At 37.3% G+C, this 14,805-nt stretch overlaps 2 protein-coding genes across 4 annotated transcripts in view; one reads left to right on the top strand and one right to left on the bottom strand.

Annotated features, from left to right (window-relative positions):
- Positions 1 to 138: 138 nt before the first annotated feature.
- ofd1 (OFD1 centriole and centriolar satellite protein) lies at positions 139 to 8,399 on the top strand. Of its 2 annotated transcripts, none has more exons than XM_088314703.1 (19): positions 139 to 283; positions 792 to 899; positions 978 to 1,114; positions 1,193 to 1,366; positions 1,447 to 1,553; positions 1,620 to 1,739; positions 2,443 to 2,498; positions 2,585 to 2,676; positions 2,762 to 2,951; positions 3,294 to 3,424; positions 3,492 to 3,603; positions 3,888 to 4,538; positions 5,456 to 5,606; positions 5,711 to 5,802; positions 6,618 to 6,758; positions 6,831 to 6,991; positions 7,073 to 7,228; positions 8,051 to 8,118; positions 8,294 to 8,399. In XM_088314703.1, exons 1-19 carry the CDS (start codon positions 241 to 243, stop codon positions 8,343 to 8,345), a joined length of 2,742 nt encoding a protein of 913 aa, XP_088170829.1. In that variant the 5' UTR covers positions 139 to 240; the 3' UTR covers positions 8,346 to 8,399. The 2 variants fall into 2 exon arrangements, with proteins under 2 accessions (XP_088170829.1, XP_088170828.1); XM_088314702.1 differs by having other exon boundaries at positions 140 to 283; positions 2,443 to 2,516.
- Positions 8,400 to 10,307: 1,908 nt separating this feature from the next.
- Positions 10,308 to 14,805, bottom strand: part of gpm6bb (glycoprotein M6Bb) — a 31,795-nt gene continuing 27,297 nt past the window's right edge. The window contains exon 7 of one of the 2 annotated variants that reach the window (XM_088314708.1): positions 10,308 to 11,136. In XM_088314708.1, coding sequence (XP_088170834.1) covers positions 10,987 to 11,136 — 150 coding nt within the window. In that variant the 3' untranslated portion in view covers positions 10,308 to 10,986. Of the gene's footprint in view, positions 11,137 to 11,159; positions 14,054 to 14,805 lie in introns of those variants that run through there. The other variant, XM_088314709.1, reaches the window with a different exon arrangement.

Genomic DNA, 14,805 nt, shown 5'->3' with positions numbered 1-14,805 from the left:
GAATTGATCATGAACTTTGACTGCCAGAAAAGAGAACCGCATTCAATTTGTATAATAACACATTTATTGGATTGTGCCAGGTGTGTAAGAAAGAAGATCTGCTTCAGTGTCTTAAAATACGCCCTGAATCACCACTTTACAAATCCCTGGTAATAAACAGTAAAGGATATATTATAAAAATATAATGAAAAATAATAATACATTTGTTTTTTTTGTTTTTTTTTTAAAATATGAGTTCTAATGTGTTTTCTTTTATTACAGTCTCAAAGCATCGATAATACAGGTAGGTGACTTTAATATGTAACGTACCATAGTTTACTCCTTAAGTGGCCAACTGGCCATATTGATCTCCAGAGAGGACCAGGCATTGTTTAGAGATATGAATATTTAATGGGGGATTGAATTCTTATCATCAGGCATCTAGGAATGTATTTTATCATAAAATAAAAAATCTGACACAAATTGAAACAGATTCAGCGCGTCTACCTCATTGGAATATCATGACAGAATGAGTTACTCATCCAGTTTCAAAACGTTTGGTGAGCACAATATCAATTTCTCTCGTTTGAAATTATTGTGTTGTTCGTCATTGAACAATAGCAAATAAACTATAGTTGGTTGATAAATATTTACCGACCTATTCATTTTTTGCATCAGCTTTATCGATGGTACGTCTGCTCAGCCAATGCTGTGTGCTGCGGTTTGAATAATTTCAGTTTTTAATGTCTCATATTTTTTACTCTCAGTAAAAGTAAATCATATTTGATCAATGTGTCCTATTTTTCTCACAGGCTTTTTAATCAACCTTTTGTCACACATCGCTGACCATCAGACTGTTGGTCTTCACCACGATGCCGACACTCAGACAACCAACTCAGCAAATTATGAACAGTCTCTTGGTATGCTTTTTTTTAAAAATATATTTTCAATGCACATGGATGATGTTCATGGTGGCGTTGCTTTATTTACATCCCCAGTTGAGAAGATGAAAATGATCGACAAGGAATATGAGAACGTAAACTGCAGTGGGGAAAAGTGGTTTTCATTTCAGTCTAAACTGGCTTCCTATAGGAGAGAATTAGAATCCCAGATGCAGACTGAAATGAACACAAAGGTACTGGGGAAAAAAATCCTCAAGCCTAAAATATCTTAGCCACCAATGCGGCCTTAATGTTGTCCTCATTCCCTTAAGATGCAACATTTTAAAGAGGTTGAACTCGCCAAGGTCAAGATGGAGGAAAAAGTGCAGTTTCAGAAGGAGTTTGACAAGCTCAAACAAGAACTGGAGAGAACCTATGAGATGAAGACGAAGGCGTTGAGCACCAGGGAGAAACACGCCATTGAGCGGCTTCAAAAACAACAAGAGGTGAAGATCAATGAAACCTGTTTTTCTGGGTGATTTACTTTTGTGTGTGATTTGCCATTGTGGGAACTTTGTTGTCTCAGATCGAGGAAAAAAATGTCTACATGCAGAGGCAAATGGTGCTGAAGGAAATCGACACACTGCGGAACAGAGAAAATGAGCTGAAACTGCGGATGGAGTCTTTTGAAGAGTATGTTTTTTTAAACATGAAATTAAACACCCGAGTCAATGATATTGACCAAAATTCTGAATGCAGGACTTGTCAAATACACGAAGAGAAGGTTAAGACAGGCGAAGATCTACTGAGGAGGCGAGAACTAGCAGTGAAGACCATGGAAGAAATGTATGACCAAAGGCTGAAGAATGAAATTTCCAGGTATTTGAAGTTGTCTTTTTGGTCATCCATTTTCTCATCGTTGTGTGCCACTTGTTGCCTAAATGTTTTAAGTTATAATCATACCAACTCAAGGGATTTCCTGACGCCACATGTGATAGCTTGAAAGTTTTGAAAAACTTTTGAAGGCATATTTTCTCCAATTTTTTTTTTGTTTTTTTTTTTGAGATTCCATTTTGTAATGATTTCCATGTCTACCAATGACGTTTTGGGATTTTTGCTTTGTGTCATGTTAGAAATCAATCTCATTACTGCAGTGCAGAGGTACAATGATTAATTGATTGGTTAATCGATTAGTTTAGATATTTTTTTAATGGAAAATTGTCCATATTCCTCAACAGTAAATATTTGCCAATAGTCCTCCATGAAAGCAGACAGATTTTCTTTGAATCATTCACTGAATCCAAATAAATCATTTGCTTAATCTTTGGATAACAAAAAGCAACGTGGTTGCCCATTTTTTTGACATCTAACGGATCAAAACCAATAACTGAATAATAATAAATGTTTTTGTTTGTGCATTTTCTACACTTTCAATTTGACATTATGTCCTGTTTTTTGGAAAAATAGAATATTTTTTTTTACCAATTGTTTAATAGACAAAATAATTGAAACATTAATCGATTATTAAAATAATTGTTAGTTGCAGCCCTCGTACAGTGTATTTTGCATGTGACCTTATCAGTTATCAGCTGGAGCTAAAGGAGGATTACAACAAGCGATCACAGCAACTAACGGCGGGTGAGACGCGAAACAAAGGTGAATCTTTAAAAGAATCCAATGTTGTTGGATGTATGTGTGTGTTTAATGTCCCCTTTCTTTCTTAGAGGAAAGCGTTCGCATTCAACACGATTCGGCTGCAATGAAAGCCAAATTAGAGGAGTACAACAAAGCCTGCTCAGAGATGAAACGCCTGCAGGTAAAGGCAATAAAATGTCCAAGTTACTTTGTGAGTTGCACGATGCCCGTTATAACTCATCTTTCTGATGCCCGGCGTCTTCTAGGGGGAGCTCGATGCAGCGCAGCAGCAAACTTGTTTGCTCCGTCAGCAGAATGAACTGCTGAGAGAAAGACTGGAGAGTATGAGCGACTTCCCCAGTTTAAAAGACGAAAATGCACGCTTGCTGGGACAAGTGAAGCTTTTGAAGAAACAACTGGAGGAGGCTCAGGAGGAGAACCGGCATCTCCGTGCAGGTAAGAGGATCTCAGCTTGCACGCCAATTATGAACACTTCAAAAAGGGTATTCAATACGAGAACTATATTAAATATTCTTGTCGAGAATAATCTTGTAATTTCCATTCTAAGTGAACTGTTAATTTAACACTACTGTTTTGCTTTAACCGTGGTCGCGGTTTACGTTGGTGTAAAATTGTCCCACATCATAATGAGGGCTTTGGCAAACATTTTGGTTCCCTCAATTGTCCGTCGACATTAATTTAGATGAGCGAGAGAATATTGATTCTGAAATGAAACTAAACAAACCTGTTGGAGTTTACTCACTCATGTTGAGTACTGGATGTTCACCCTTCTGTCAGACTTGGGCAAGCCATCCGAGGAGCTGCTGGCCTTGCAAGTGGAGCTCCGCAAGCTTCGGAACGCTCACAAATTGGACGAGGAGGAGTTTGCAAACCAGAAGCACACGCTGCAGAAACAGCTGCAGTCCGAGGTAACACACATTGTATTTCACACAATATTTTTTTGGGGCATTCGTAATCCGTGCTCCATGCTGGTAGGTGGAGCGATGTGGTCAGCTGAACGTGCAGCTGATGGAGTGTGAGGAGAAGCTTCAGTGGACGACCGCTCATGTTGAGGACCTCAAAATGCAGCTTCGCCAAACCCAGCAAGGTATCTTACTTCGGCTTCACTCAGATTTGTGATAAAAAAAATGGATCAAAATTATGAAAATAATCTTTTGAAAAGGATGTTTTAACTTATTACACCACTTCTCAGCACTTCAGGCTAAATGGTTCCACCAGTAGTTCTTCAGGTTTGATTGATACCAGTGTTTATTAAACTTGAACAGTTTAGTTTATTCCCTTCACCTGCAGCTGCTTCCTCTCTGAACAGGCATTATCCTCCTCCTCAGATTTGACTTTAATTGCAGCCGAAATATCCTTCTCCATCCACAGCTCTTGAAAATGAAGTGCTTCTTAACCCCAAGCCCTCTCTGGTCGACTGCTCCGTGTTGGATTTCAGCGCCGACAAGCTGGTGCCCCCCGACATCTACGCAGACCGAGCGGCGCTGAGGCCCCGGGCGGCCTACGAGCACGTCAGCGACATAGGCCGACTCGTACACGGTGACTCCAACTCTGATTTAGAGATGCTGGCCGAATGTAACGCTCGCATGCGAGAGCTGGAGAGGGAGGCTGAAAGCTTGGAGGAAAAATGCATCAAGTACCAGCAGAGGGCAGCACGCTCCAGCGTCTCACGGAGGCGCCCTGCAACGCCTTCAAGTCGGGCTGACTCTCCTCTGCTGACACTAACTTCTGACCTCTCGCACGCTTACACCGGCCACCTGTCAAAGGCCTTCATTAGACCACTGTCTCCTAAAAAAGCAAGAACCCCCTCCCCAACAGCCTATGATGCCGGAAACTCCTTCCCAGCTGCTCCACACCGCGTGACCTTCCATCAAGACCACCTTCACAAGTCTTATGGCATTAGCAGCCTTTCATCAGCAGAGCCTCAGTCTACAAGGCATGAAGACCCCAACAAGGAGCCACGCTCATTCACGCATTTGTCCTTCCCGACTAGGAGGACGTGTCATCCAGATGCATCAGAAGGTACTGAACGAATTTAGCCCGAGTCAACACAATATAAAATGTGCTTGAAATTCTTAAATGCTAGAATTTCAGTATTGCTTTTCCAAGTTAAAAAAACAAAAAAAAGTAAAAATTAGATACAGTATCAAAGTGAATTGTATCTTAATTTTGTTAATTTAATTTGAATGCATTTTTAACTGGTAAGTGTACAAGTAAGTACAAGTGGCCCAAGATATTTTTATAATATTTGTATATATTTTTTTTACATTTTGACATAAAGTTCCACATTGAAAATGATTCATAATCTTGCTAATGCATATACATTTGCTAATGTCATACATTTATAGCTCATTCGAATATTCTTACAAAAAATAAAAAAATGTCGATATTTCACCTTTTTAACATAAAAAAAATGTCTATATTTCACTTTTTTAACATAAAAAAAATGTCTATATTTCACTTTTTTAAAATAAAAAAAGTCTATATTTCACTTTTTTATTTTTTGTAACTCACTAACACAATTTCCTTATCTCAATATGATCAAATTTTCAGCTAAAACGTTTAATGTTAAGAAATGTATATGATGCAGTGCAGCTTCACACCACAAAACAAGTTCAGTGAATACCTCTCAGTCCGTGCAAACCAATATTAGGCCTGAGTTGAATCATAGAAAAACTCAAGTAATTCAACACAAAAAAAGTCTTTGCCGTGGTCAGTCTACCACGCGGACTAAAGTTAGTGCTGACGCAACCATAAGTCGGCAGGTTCGGGCTGAGCCAGGAGGAAAAAGGGTGGAAAAGACAAGATAACCAGAGTTCGGGATAATATACACATTTAAAAAAAAATTAAAGAAAATAAAGAGCAATGTTTTTATTGCAAAAGAGATCTACCCATTTGCATTGTCGAGCTTTCAACAGTTCATTCTTTGCCCTTGCCAGAAGTGGCTTCTTCGTTGTTGTTCCGAGACTCAAACGACAGCCGCCTCCCCTCGGCCCTCCGTGACGTGGCGTCCAGCTCAGGTGAATTCTCCCCCGAGCTGAGCCCCCCTCGCAGCCCTCAGCTCCAGAGCACCGTGCGAGATCCACGCAGGTACCGTCTGCCGTTGCTTGCTGTTTTTTTGTTGGGCAACAACAGTCACATGCATGAATGTGTGTGACTTTGTGTAACCTGACAATGAATTATTTTCCTTTCAGTGTTCCAAATCGACAACGTGTCTCCTCCAGCTCACATTCCTCCCCTCAGCCTGAGAGGATAAACGTTGAGGATCTCACTGGCATTTCATCAGGTAGCCTAAAGTCTTGCTTCTTCTTACTACGCAGTTAATTTTCTTGATATTTTCTGCACTCAGCATGAGGTGGGAGTTGACATGACGCAAATTTTTAAACAACAGTAAACGTACAGTCATACTATAGATAGAGGATTATCGAACACATTCCTCACCAGACTTTTAAGACTGCAGTGGATGCTAGTGTTTAATTCTGTATGTTATATGAAAGAAGAAAAAGTCCTCCCTCCCAAATTGTTTAAAGTTTCAAAAGCCAATGCATTTTTAGTCACATTTTGTTCCTAATAGTAAATATGAAACAAAGTCACTTTAGGTTTAAAATGGCACTTTAAAAAACATGTTTCATTTCATATCACAAATATGAAGAAAAATACCTTTTTGTTATTTTTGGGAGGAAAATGGTGCTATTCCGTCCTTTAGTGAATTGAATGTTATGCTGATTGAATAAAATAATAATAATAATAATAACAATAAATTAGATTTGGAAGCGCATTTCTATGATTTAAGTGTTTTTAAAGGTACTGAGATTTAATTGGGTTGCATTAAAATAACTCAGTGTACATTTTCTTTTGGGTCTTTTCTCAAGATTGCTAAAAATTTTGAATTTTTGGACCATGTACAGACCATTTTAATGAGTCTGTGCGAATGTGCGTGTGTGTGTGTGAGCGTGTGTGTGAGTGTGAGACCCGAGCCTCACACAGTGGCCAAGATGAAGGGCCTCTGATGATGTATTCTTCGCTGCTTCTCTGGCCCTGTTTCGGGGGGGCGGCGGTGGGCAAAACATAAAAGATCCCTTTGTGCGTGTCTCCCTCTAGAACCCGGCCACATTCCAGAGCTTCCCTTGGACACTGCCGTCCCTCTCTCCTCCTCCGAGGCCCCCGGTGGCCCCTCTGTCCTCCGCCCACAGTCCCCGCGGGACCTCCCGGAAGCCGCGCCTGACTCACCGGGCCGAGTGGGTGAGTGACAAAAAAAGATAACAAGGACTGTAAGGTGCATACGATATAATACTTTTTTTTTTTTTTTTCCAGAATCCGTTCGAAGCTCAACAGCCTCGGAGGTTGAGGATAAAGAGGAGGAGGAGCAGCGATGGGAGAGAGAGAGAAAGGAAAGGCAAGAAGTCAGGCGAAGGGAGCAAGAGGAGGCCAGAGAGAGAGAACAACAGGAAGCGGAAAGACTGGAGAAAGAAACTGTAACTAAGTGACTAGTCCTCTATTTTGTTTGTTTCTGTCTAAACTCGTGTCATTCATTGTCTGTATGTGTGGTTGCCTAGCTCTTACAACAACAACGACAACAACAAGAGGAGGAGAAGAACAAAAACGTGAGGGGAGATGCGGACCAGAGGCCGGAAGCAGAAGTCCCGAATGAAAACCCCTTGGAAAAATACATGAAGATGGTTTTAGAAGCCAGAGAGAAAAAACAAGACAAGGTAAATCACTTTTGTTTTTGGGTTGTTTTTTTTGTTTTTTTTAAAAGCAACAGTATTTCAATTCACCTTTCCCCCTTGAAATAAGTACAAATGCCCCTTAAAAAACTGCACTCTACAGTATTGTACGTTACAAAAATGTACGCTGATAACAATTAAATGGAGCGTAAACATTTAAACAGTTGATACCTCATGATGTCACGCTTCAGCGCCCGTTGACATTCCTTCTGGTGTGCTCGGCTTTGCCACCAGGGGGCAGTATAATACAGAAAATCACAATACACGAAGAAGAGTTTCACAACCCAGTAAGCTGCTGTAATATGAGTATATATGAATATATTCTTGTGATGTTATTTGACTGCCTACATAATTATAGGTAGGAAATGTAATTTTGAAAAGTACTTTTTTATTTTGTTTTGTCCTACCATGGAATTTGGTCTTACAATGCCCCCTTTGGTGCATGCCTTAGCCTGACGTTGGCAGTAGTGTGAATGATTGAGCCAACTAAAATCCGACAATTCTAATTGTTTCCACGGAGCAGAGATATTATATGCATGGAAATATTAATAAATAAAGTAAGAGTTGTTTGATTGGTTAAACAGACTACAATAGCAATGCTATTTTTTGTTAGCCTGTCTATGATGTATTTTGTTCCATGTTAGCATTAAGCTAGCAGACTTGTGTTAAAGTTGCGGAAAGATGTCCACAACTTAACCACTTACTGCATTTGACCGATTTTGACCGTTTAAACTGACAGTTAAAATTTGCTTTAAAGCAAAATTGTGTGGCATACTCATCTTGACTTTTAATTTTTTTTGCTGTCAGAGCTCTGGAGGTGAAGAAGAACATGTGAGTCCAGAGGTCAAGAGTTTGTCTGAAGAGAAAGATAATAGGTACGGCTTTACTGATCCATTTTAATAATTTGTATATAATCCTCAACAATACATCCCCAAATGATATTTCATTTATTTTGTGTTCTCTCATCTCCTATTTTATTTTATTTTTTTACTTTTTTCCCCCTTGCCCATGAAAAGTCTCACTTAGTGAACTTGTTTTTTGTTTCCACAGTATTGCGGCATATTCGCACAAGGATGAAGATGCCGACGATGATTTTTGGTGAACTGGTCTTTTTTTTTTTATATATATGATGTGGGTAAATAAATACATGAACACATTGAATTGTGAGTATCAGTGGTAACATCAAATGAAAGATTATGAGAGATTTTGTTTCACTTTTTTAATTTTCATTAAAAAAAAATTTACAGGCCAGTTGTGTGTGGGTTTTATTTCTCCAGCAAAACAAAATGTTTCTTTTTGTTCTCATGGTGATTGATAGGTAGCATTTTTTTTTTCCTCTTCACATTTTTGGTTGATTCAATAGGAGACACCTTCCATCCACTTTTTGGCTAATTCCCGTTGCATAAATGTCAATGTTTGTTTAAACGTTGTAAAATGAGTTACAATTCAGCGTGGGGGGTGGGGGGGCTTCAACATTCATAGAAAAGATTTGTAGAAAATGCGTACTAATAAGATTTACATACAGTAGGATAAAGTAACTTAAAATTATCTAATTACCGAGCTAATCATTTGCATTAAACAAAACAAGTAAGGGCAAACACTGCCTACAACTAAAAGTCAGTATACGTCACCGTGTATCAACTCTGCATTCAACCCTCATGCAACAAAAACAAACAAGTTAGCGCGGCAACTAATATCATACAAAGATTACGCAACAGTAATTATAACACATCAAATTCCGATGCAATTATTGAAAAATGATGAAAAAGAGTTTAAAAAAAAACAATTGTACACAGGTCACACCATCAAGCTCTTCAGATAATCCAAACTTCTTCCATTGGTACCAAAGCACGCTTCAGGTTTGATAACACAAAAGTCACCGCGACTCAAAATAATGAGCTAAAACAGCAAGTTTGCAGGCTCAAATTCTTAAATTAATAGCTGCAGTCCATATTTAGCAAGCAGGTTATGGCATAGAGTCGCATGCTGTGATGCAGAGTGCGACCTAAGCTGTCCACAATATTAGGTACAGCTGCACTCTCGAACGTGAACCAACACAAGAACCGTATGGAAAATTCTGTCCAAATACGATGATTATATTAAAATGTTGTGAATCCTCCATACACATGATATACTCACTATTTGACAAGTTTAAAGTCTAATGCCGTAAATACGTTTAACAATTGACTCCTTACATTTGTGGCTTGCAAAGTGGTGGACTCGCTATTTGGCAAGCATTAGGTCAATCGAAGAGTCTTAAGTCCTGACAAAGTGAAAGCAAAACTCTTTACAAGGATACCCTTGCCATAATGTGTCCCAGAGAGATGATTACGGAAATATTAGAAACAACTCTCAATTTGACGATAATAATGAAACATACAGTATTATTACTTTAATACATATCTGACAGTGCCTTGAAATTTGTGAGCAGTATTTTTTATAAAGGCTGATTCTATTTCATTTTTGGGGGTGATACAGCTCTTGTGTTGGATCATGTTAATGCTTTTCAAATTGTTGAGAGCTTTCGGGGAGGCACAGCAACATGAGCAAAATACTTAAAAGCTTTAAAAAAAACAAACAGGTTAGAGATAGCTTACCGTTAGCATACAAGATAGCTTCAGCTACATGATGAAAAGAAATTTTAAAAATCAAAAAAAAAAGTTGAAGTGATCTCATTTTTAAGTTTAATATTTTTTGGTTTAAATTAGCCAGGTTAAACCAACACTTTCTTGAAAAGTTGGAATTTGAAGTCCTTTTCATGCCAAAGGGGACAAAATGGTGAAGCCATATTAACCTTAACAGCAGTAATAAAGTTACATTATAACATATATGGGTGTATCTCAATAAATAAGGATGTCATAGAAAAGTCTGTTGATTTCAGTGCTTCAATTAAAAAAGTCAAACTTGTATATTATAGAGATTCATTGCAAAAATGAGAAAATACTTTTCAGAACGTCTTTGAGACGTTAATTTGGGGTTTTCATTAGACAAGAAACTTTCAATCAGGAATTATTTCACTCCGTGTAGTAAATCTATGACTTTCAATTCTTAATTGAAACACTGATTTATTTATTTTTTTGACATTCAAATTTATTCCAATGCACCCATAAATAGTCTGTATCAATCAACCCAATGTTGTGGCTTAATGAGCAATTGCAATGACCTTAAAACTATAGTTGTACATTACATGCTATACATTTTCCATGTTCATTCAGATCCAGCAGACCCCTGAGGTAGAGTTAATGTAGGCCAAGTTAATACGTTTGCAAACAAGAGCACATAGGGCTGCATCCATGCGCATTTTCTACACTGTATCTAATTTTAAAACCGGTTCAAATGAATTCACAGCAATGTTTTTGTGCGTGTCATGATGGATTTTGCAGACAAAATAAACTCGGGGTGGATAATTCAATGCTTGTCACAATTCAATGTATTGCCCCATGTCATATTGATGCCACTGTAAGTATAACCATAATAATGTCATGTCTCAATCTTCGGCTTGCAAATAGTGGTTAAAAAAATACGACAGCCAAAGACAATCAAGACAACCAAACGGGCATGTAAAAGAAGCAAAATACTGTCGGTTGAATTAGTGCAGAAGCTGTAGTGTGTTAGTCTGTTAGTACGGCACAAGTGGTTATTGTAGCTCAGCCTGGACCCGACGGGCCGGAATGGTTGGCCTTGCGTGCCCTTTGCATGAACGCGTTTGCCCGTGTGTGTGTGTGCGTGCATGTCTGATGCCCTTATGTGTATGAATGAAGGCATTCCTTGGAGCGTGACGTGATGTCCTGCAGCTCCTGCTCTTCTTTCATTTTGATGTCTTGGTAGGCATGCATTTGACTGGCGTCCTTAAGGTAGGCCCAGTTTGCGGAGAGAATCATGAGGAAGTGGATCTGGAAGAGAAGGGTGAGGTGGGTGGCCGGTGAGCAAGTCAAAGAGAAGAGGCAAAGGCAAAAGCTAGTAAAAGGGAAAATCCAAACTACAGTGCAGTGGACACCCACTAGACTGGGCATGGGGACACATAAAAATCTGTAAAAAAAAAAAAAATATATATATATATATATATATATATGATTTTTTTTTAGATTTATTTTTTAATCCATGAATAGGTGAATCCGTGGATGGCGAACCACGTGTATGTGGGGGTCCACTGTCTATTACTCAAACAATAATCAAAACAATGTCTTTCAAAGAGAAGGCGATAGACCTTTTTCGTCATGACGTCAAATCACTTCTGTGTGAGGCATAAACAAATATAAAAGTTAAAGTGAGATTTATTGTGTTTTATTATTGGCGATACTAGTTATCCTAAAGGAAGATTAAACCTAAAAAGCGGCGATGAATGGGTTCCTTGTTCCGATGTTTACTCCCTAGTAGGGGTTTATAAAAGTACACGCTGTAGAAAATGGCTGCTTCACAGCAAAATCACTGAATTCCTGTTTCACTTTGGACATGGATCCTTGGGGCTTTTTCGTGAGTCTTGATTTAGTTTCGTTTGTAAAACTCACGTCAAGGGCTATTTTTTTTTTAGATTTCCATTTGATTGTTAGCCATCTGTCTGTTGTATGCGGTTTAACTTTGGTAGCACTCAATTTTGAAACTATCCAAATAAACCCAAAAATGTTCATCGTAAAACCGAACTTCCTGTTTGTTTTGTAACAATTTGGCGATTTTTTTTCATGCGACCAACAATGATGAACATGTCTACAAGAATTAGTGGTAATCTGACATAGAACGTAACTTTTGTTTATAATATCACGTAACAGAGTCAAAATTCTATTTGCAGCAAAGTACTATCAAGTGATATCTCAAATTAAAGCTTTTAATGAGCACTTTTCAGATATGCAATCCCTTTGTCACTATAACTTTAAAAGGTGACACCGTGACACGTATTTTGGTTAAAAATGTCACCAAGCTCCATTCCTTAATCTCACTTTTCCTTTCACCACTAATTTATTTATGCCTTACCTAAGGTAAATAGGGATGTTTGGAAGTGGTCTGACGTCAAAAGGGTCTATTGTTATAAGGTGGCGCTCCATATTAATTATTAAAACACTACAGAAATGAGACATTAATAGCATGCAGGTGAGTAGAAACAGAAAGCCAGAAGTTGCAAGCTTTTTGAGGTTAGTGAAAAGAGTGTGTGCGTTTATCAAAACGTGTTGTTTAAACATATTTTCATCAGAATGTAAAAGAAATAAACAAGGTAATGTTTTTTTTAAACAAAAATTGTTTATTTTATATAGAATGTAAAGGCTACAGTCTTCAAAGAAAAAAAAACGTGGGACGTAATTAAATATATGAAAATTGTAAGTGACTATAAACAGACTTTTAAGCATGCAGCCTCAGTGTTAAGATAAAAAAATGGCTCTTTAATGGAGAGGAAACAAGGACATAAATGTATGGCGGAGACAAAACCAGCATCTGCTCTTATGTCGAAAAAGCTCAGTTACTCTATTTACTGAAAATAACAATATGAGTCATGAGAAGGAGTTTTAGGGCCACGCTGAAACAAACAAAAATACTATGAGAATTAAGTGTGATGTCTTTTTTTTTTAGCATAATTTTTATTTTATTTTATTTTTTTTTAGAAAAAAAAAGTCATAATTGTAAGAGGATGTGTTTTTCCCGAAGGAAAAACCTTATGAGAAAAAAGTTTGTTATAAGAATGAAGTTGTGTTTCTGTGAACACAATTGAAGAATAAAGACATTTTATGAAAATTAAAAACTAATTTATGGGAGTAAGTGTAATATTATGAGAAAAATAGTCATGTTAAATCAATTTAAGAGACAAGTTTTCGAGAAAAGTTAATTTGAAAAAAAGTAGTTTTATGTCCCCGTTTGCAAATAAAAGAAATAATTTTACAACAATAAAGTTGTATATAATATGTTAATGTTTTGACAAATTTTGAAATTTTGTCATAACTCTGATTCTTGTGAAATATCTTTCTAAAAACTTTTTCTTTTTTCTCGTCATATTACTTTTTCTTCTAGAAAAAAATCATGCTTTTAATAATGTCTTGCAAAATATGCCTTTTTTTCAACCCCAAAATAGAATCGAATAGAATGTTGCTCCGAACTATATACCTATTTCCCTCATAATATTTTCAAATGAACTCAGCTAATTTTTTTTTCCTTCCTATTTTTTTACCATTCATTTTATTTTCAGTGTGGCTCTAATACAACACGAAAGCCCAACTTAAACGAGATATGAGCCTTTTCTCTGCTCGATGTAAACGCAAGTGGTCACAAGACAAGTCATGAGCAGTTTTATGACAAACAAATGACAAACTTTAAGGCCTCAAAATGAATTATGTGTAACATGTAAACAATTACAATTATTTGCACTTGTATACTATGATGCATTTGAGCAGTGAATACTGATGACTAAATACTGTTTTCTCTTATAGGCATGTGAATTGAAGAATATAAATAACACTGGTGTGGTTTTGTAAGTGTGCATATTGCGAAAAAATCAGGTGACATCATCTACAAGTGAGTGGGACACGCTAGTCAACTAAACACTCCACTCTTAAGGACAAATGTCATTAGGTGTCCTCGCTAAACAAAAAAAAAAAAAAAAGGAAAAAAAAAAAAGAAAAAAGCGCACAGTCAGCAATTTACACTTCGTTCTACGAAATTTCCTGTCTATTGTTTTTAGTTGGTTTTGCGGCGAACGCTGCGCTGTTGTTAAAAACAACAACAACAACAACAACAACAGAAATGGAGTTAAAACTTAGTGCAGCAGTCTTCTCGACTCTTAAACTTCAAAACGGCAAAGTTATAAGTGGTAGCCATCATGTAGATCAGCTGGTGGAAGAGAACAAGAGAAGGTGGTGAGAGAACATGCCGGCGTACTTGGATCGCGTCGTTAAAAAGAAAAAAAAAAAAAAAAGTCACCCCACAATGCAAATAATGAATGGATCACACATGAGTCTTTTGATGAGTTTTGGAAGTGATGCACACGCGTTCGCATATTTCAAAGGATTCCATTGAGTCAGAGCTCATGAGAATTTAGTAGGATGACATGCAAAAAGTTGTGTCATTGCAGTGGAATTTCTGAAAAAGTCATTCTCTCTCTTGGTACACGGAAGCATCACGGCGCGAGTACAGTTCAGTTGTATTTAACTTGTTAATACATGTACATTTAAATTCTACAGTTTTTTTTTATTGCATTTTTGTTTCAGTAAAAATTAGATAGATTTTTTTGTGCAATACATTTGAATTGAATCATTAAAGGGGAAGTCACGCCCCGAAAATATTTGCAAGAATTTGTTCTCCGTCACTAGATATAAGAAAAATAAGTTAACCATTCATTTTGTTGAAATGTGGAAACACACACACAAAAAAACCCTCTAATTTTTACCTTTAACGACAATGGCATTAAGTGAAAAAGTCATACTGGTTATTTCATGTCTCATATATCTCCTCTTTATGTCCCTCATGGCTGCTCCTCCGTTTAGCATAAGATGAAAAAAGGCAACCCAAAATTGTATATTTGTGACAAAAAGAAACTTATTTTTAATCATTGAACCATTCAGTAACATTTAAGTATAATTTGT

This window comes from Idiotropiscis lumnitzeri, chromosome 14, assembly GCF_059441095.1.
Source record: "Idiotropiscis lumnitzeri isolate Australia: NSW breed Sydney's pygmy pipehorse chromosome 14, RoL_Ilum_1.0, whole genome shotgun sequence".
NCBI lineage: Eukaryota > Metazoa > Chordata > Actinopteri > Syngnathiformes > Syngnathidae > Idiotropiscis > Idiotropiscis lumnitzeri.
This window is presented reverse-complemented; position numbering and strand designations above follow the sequence as displayed.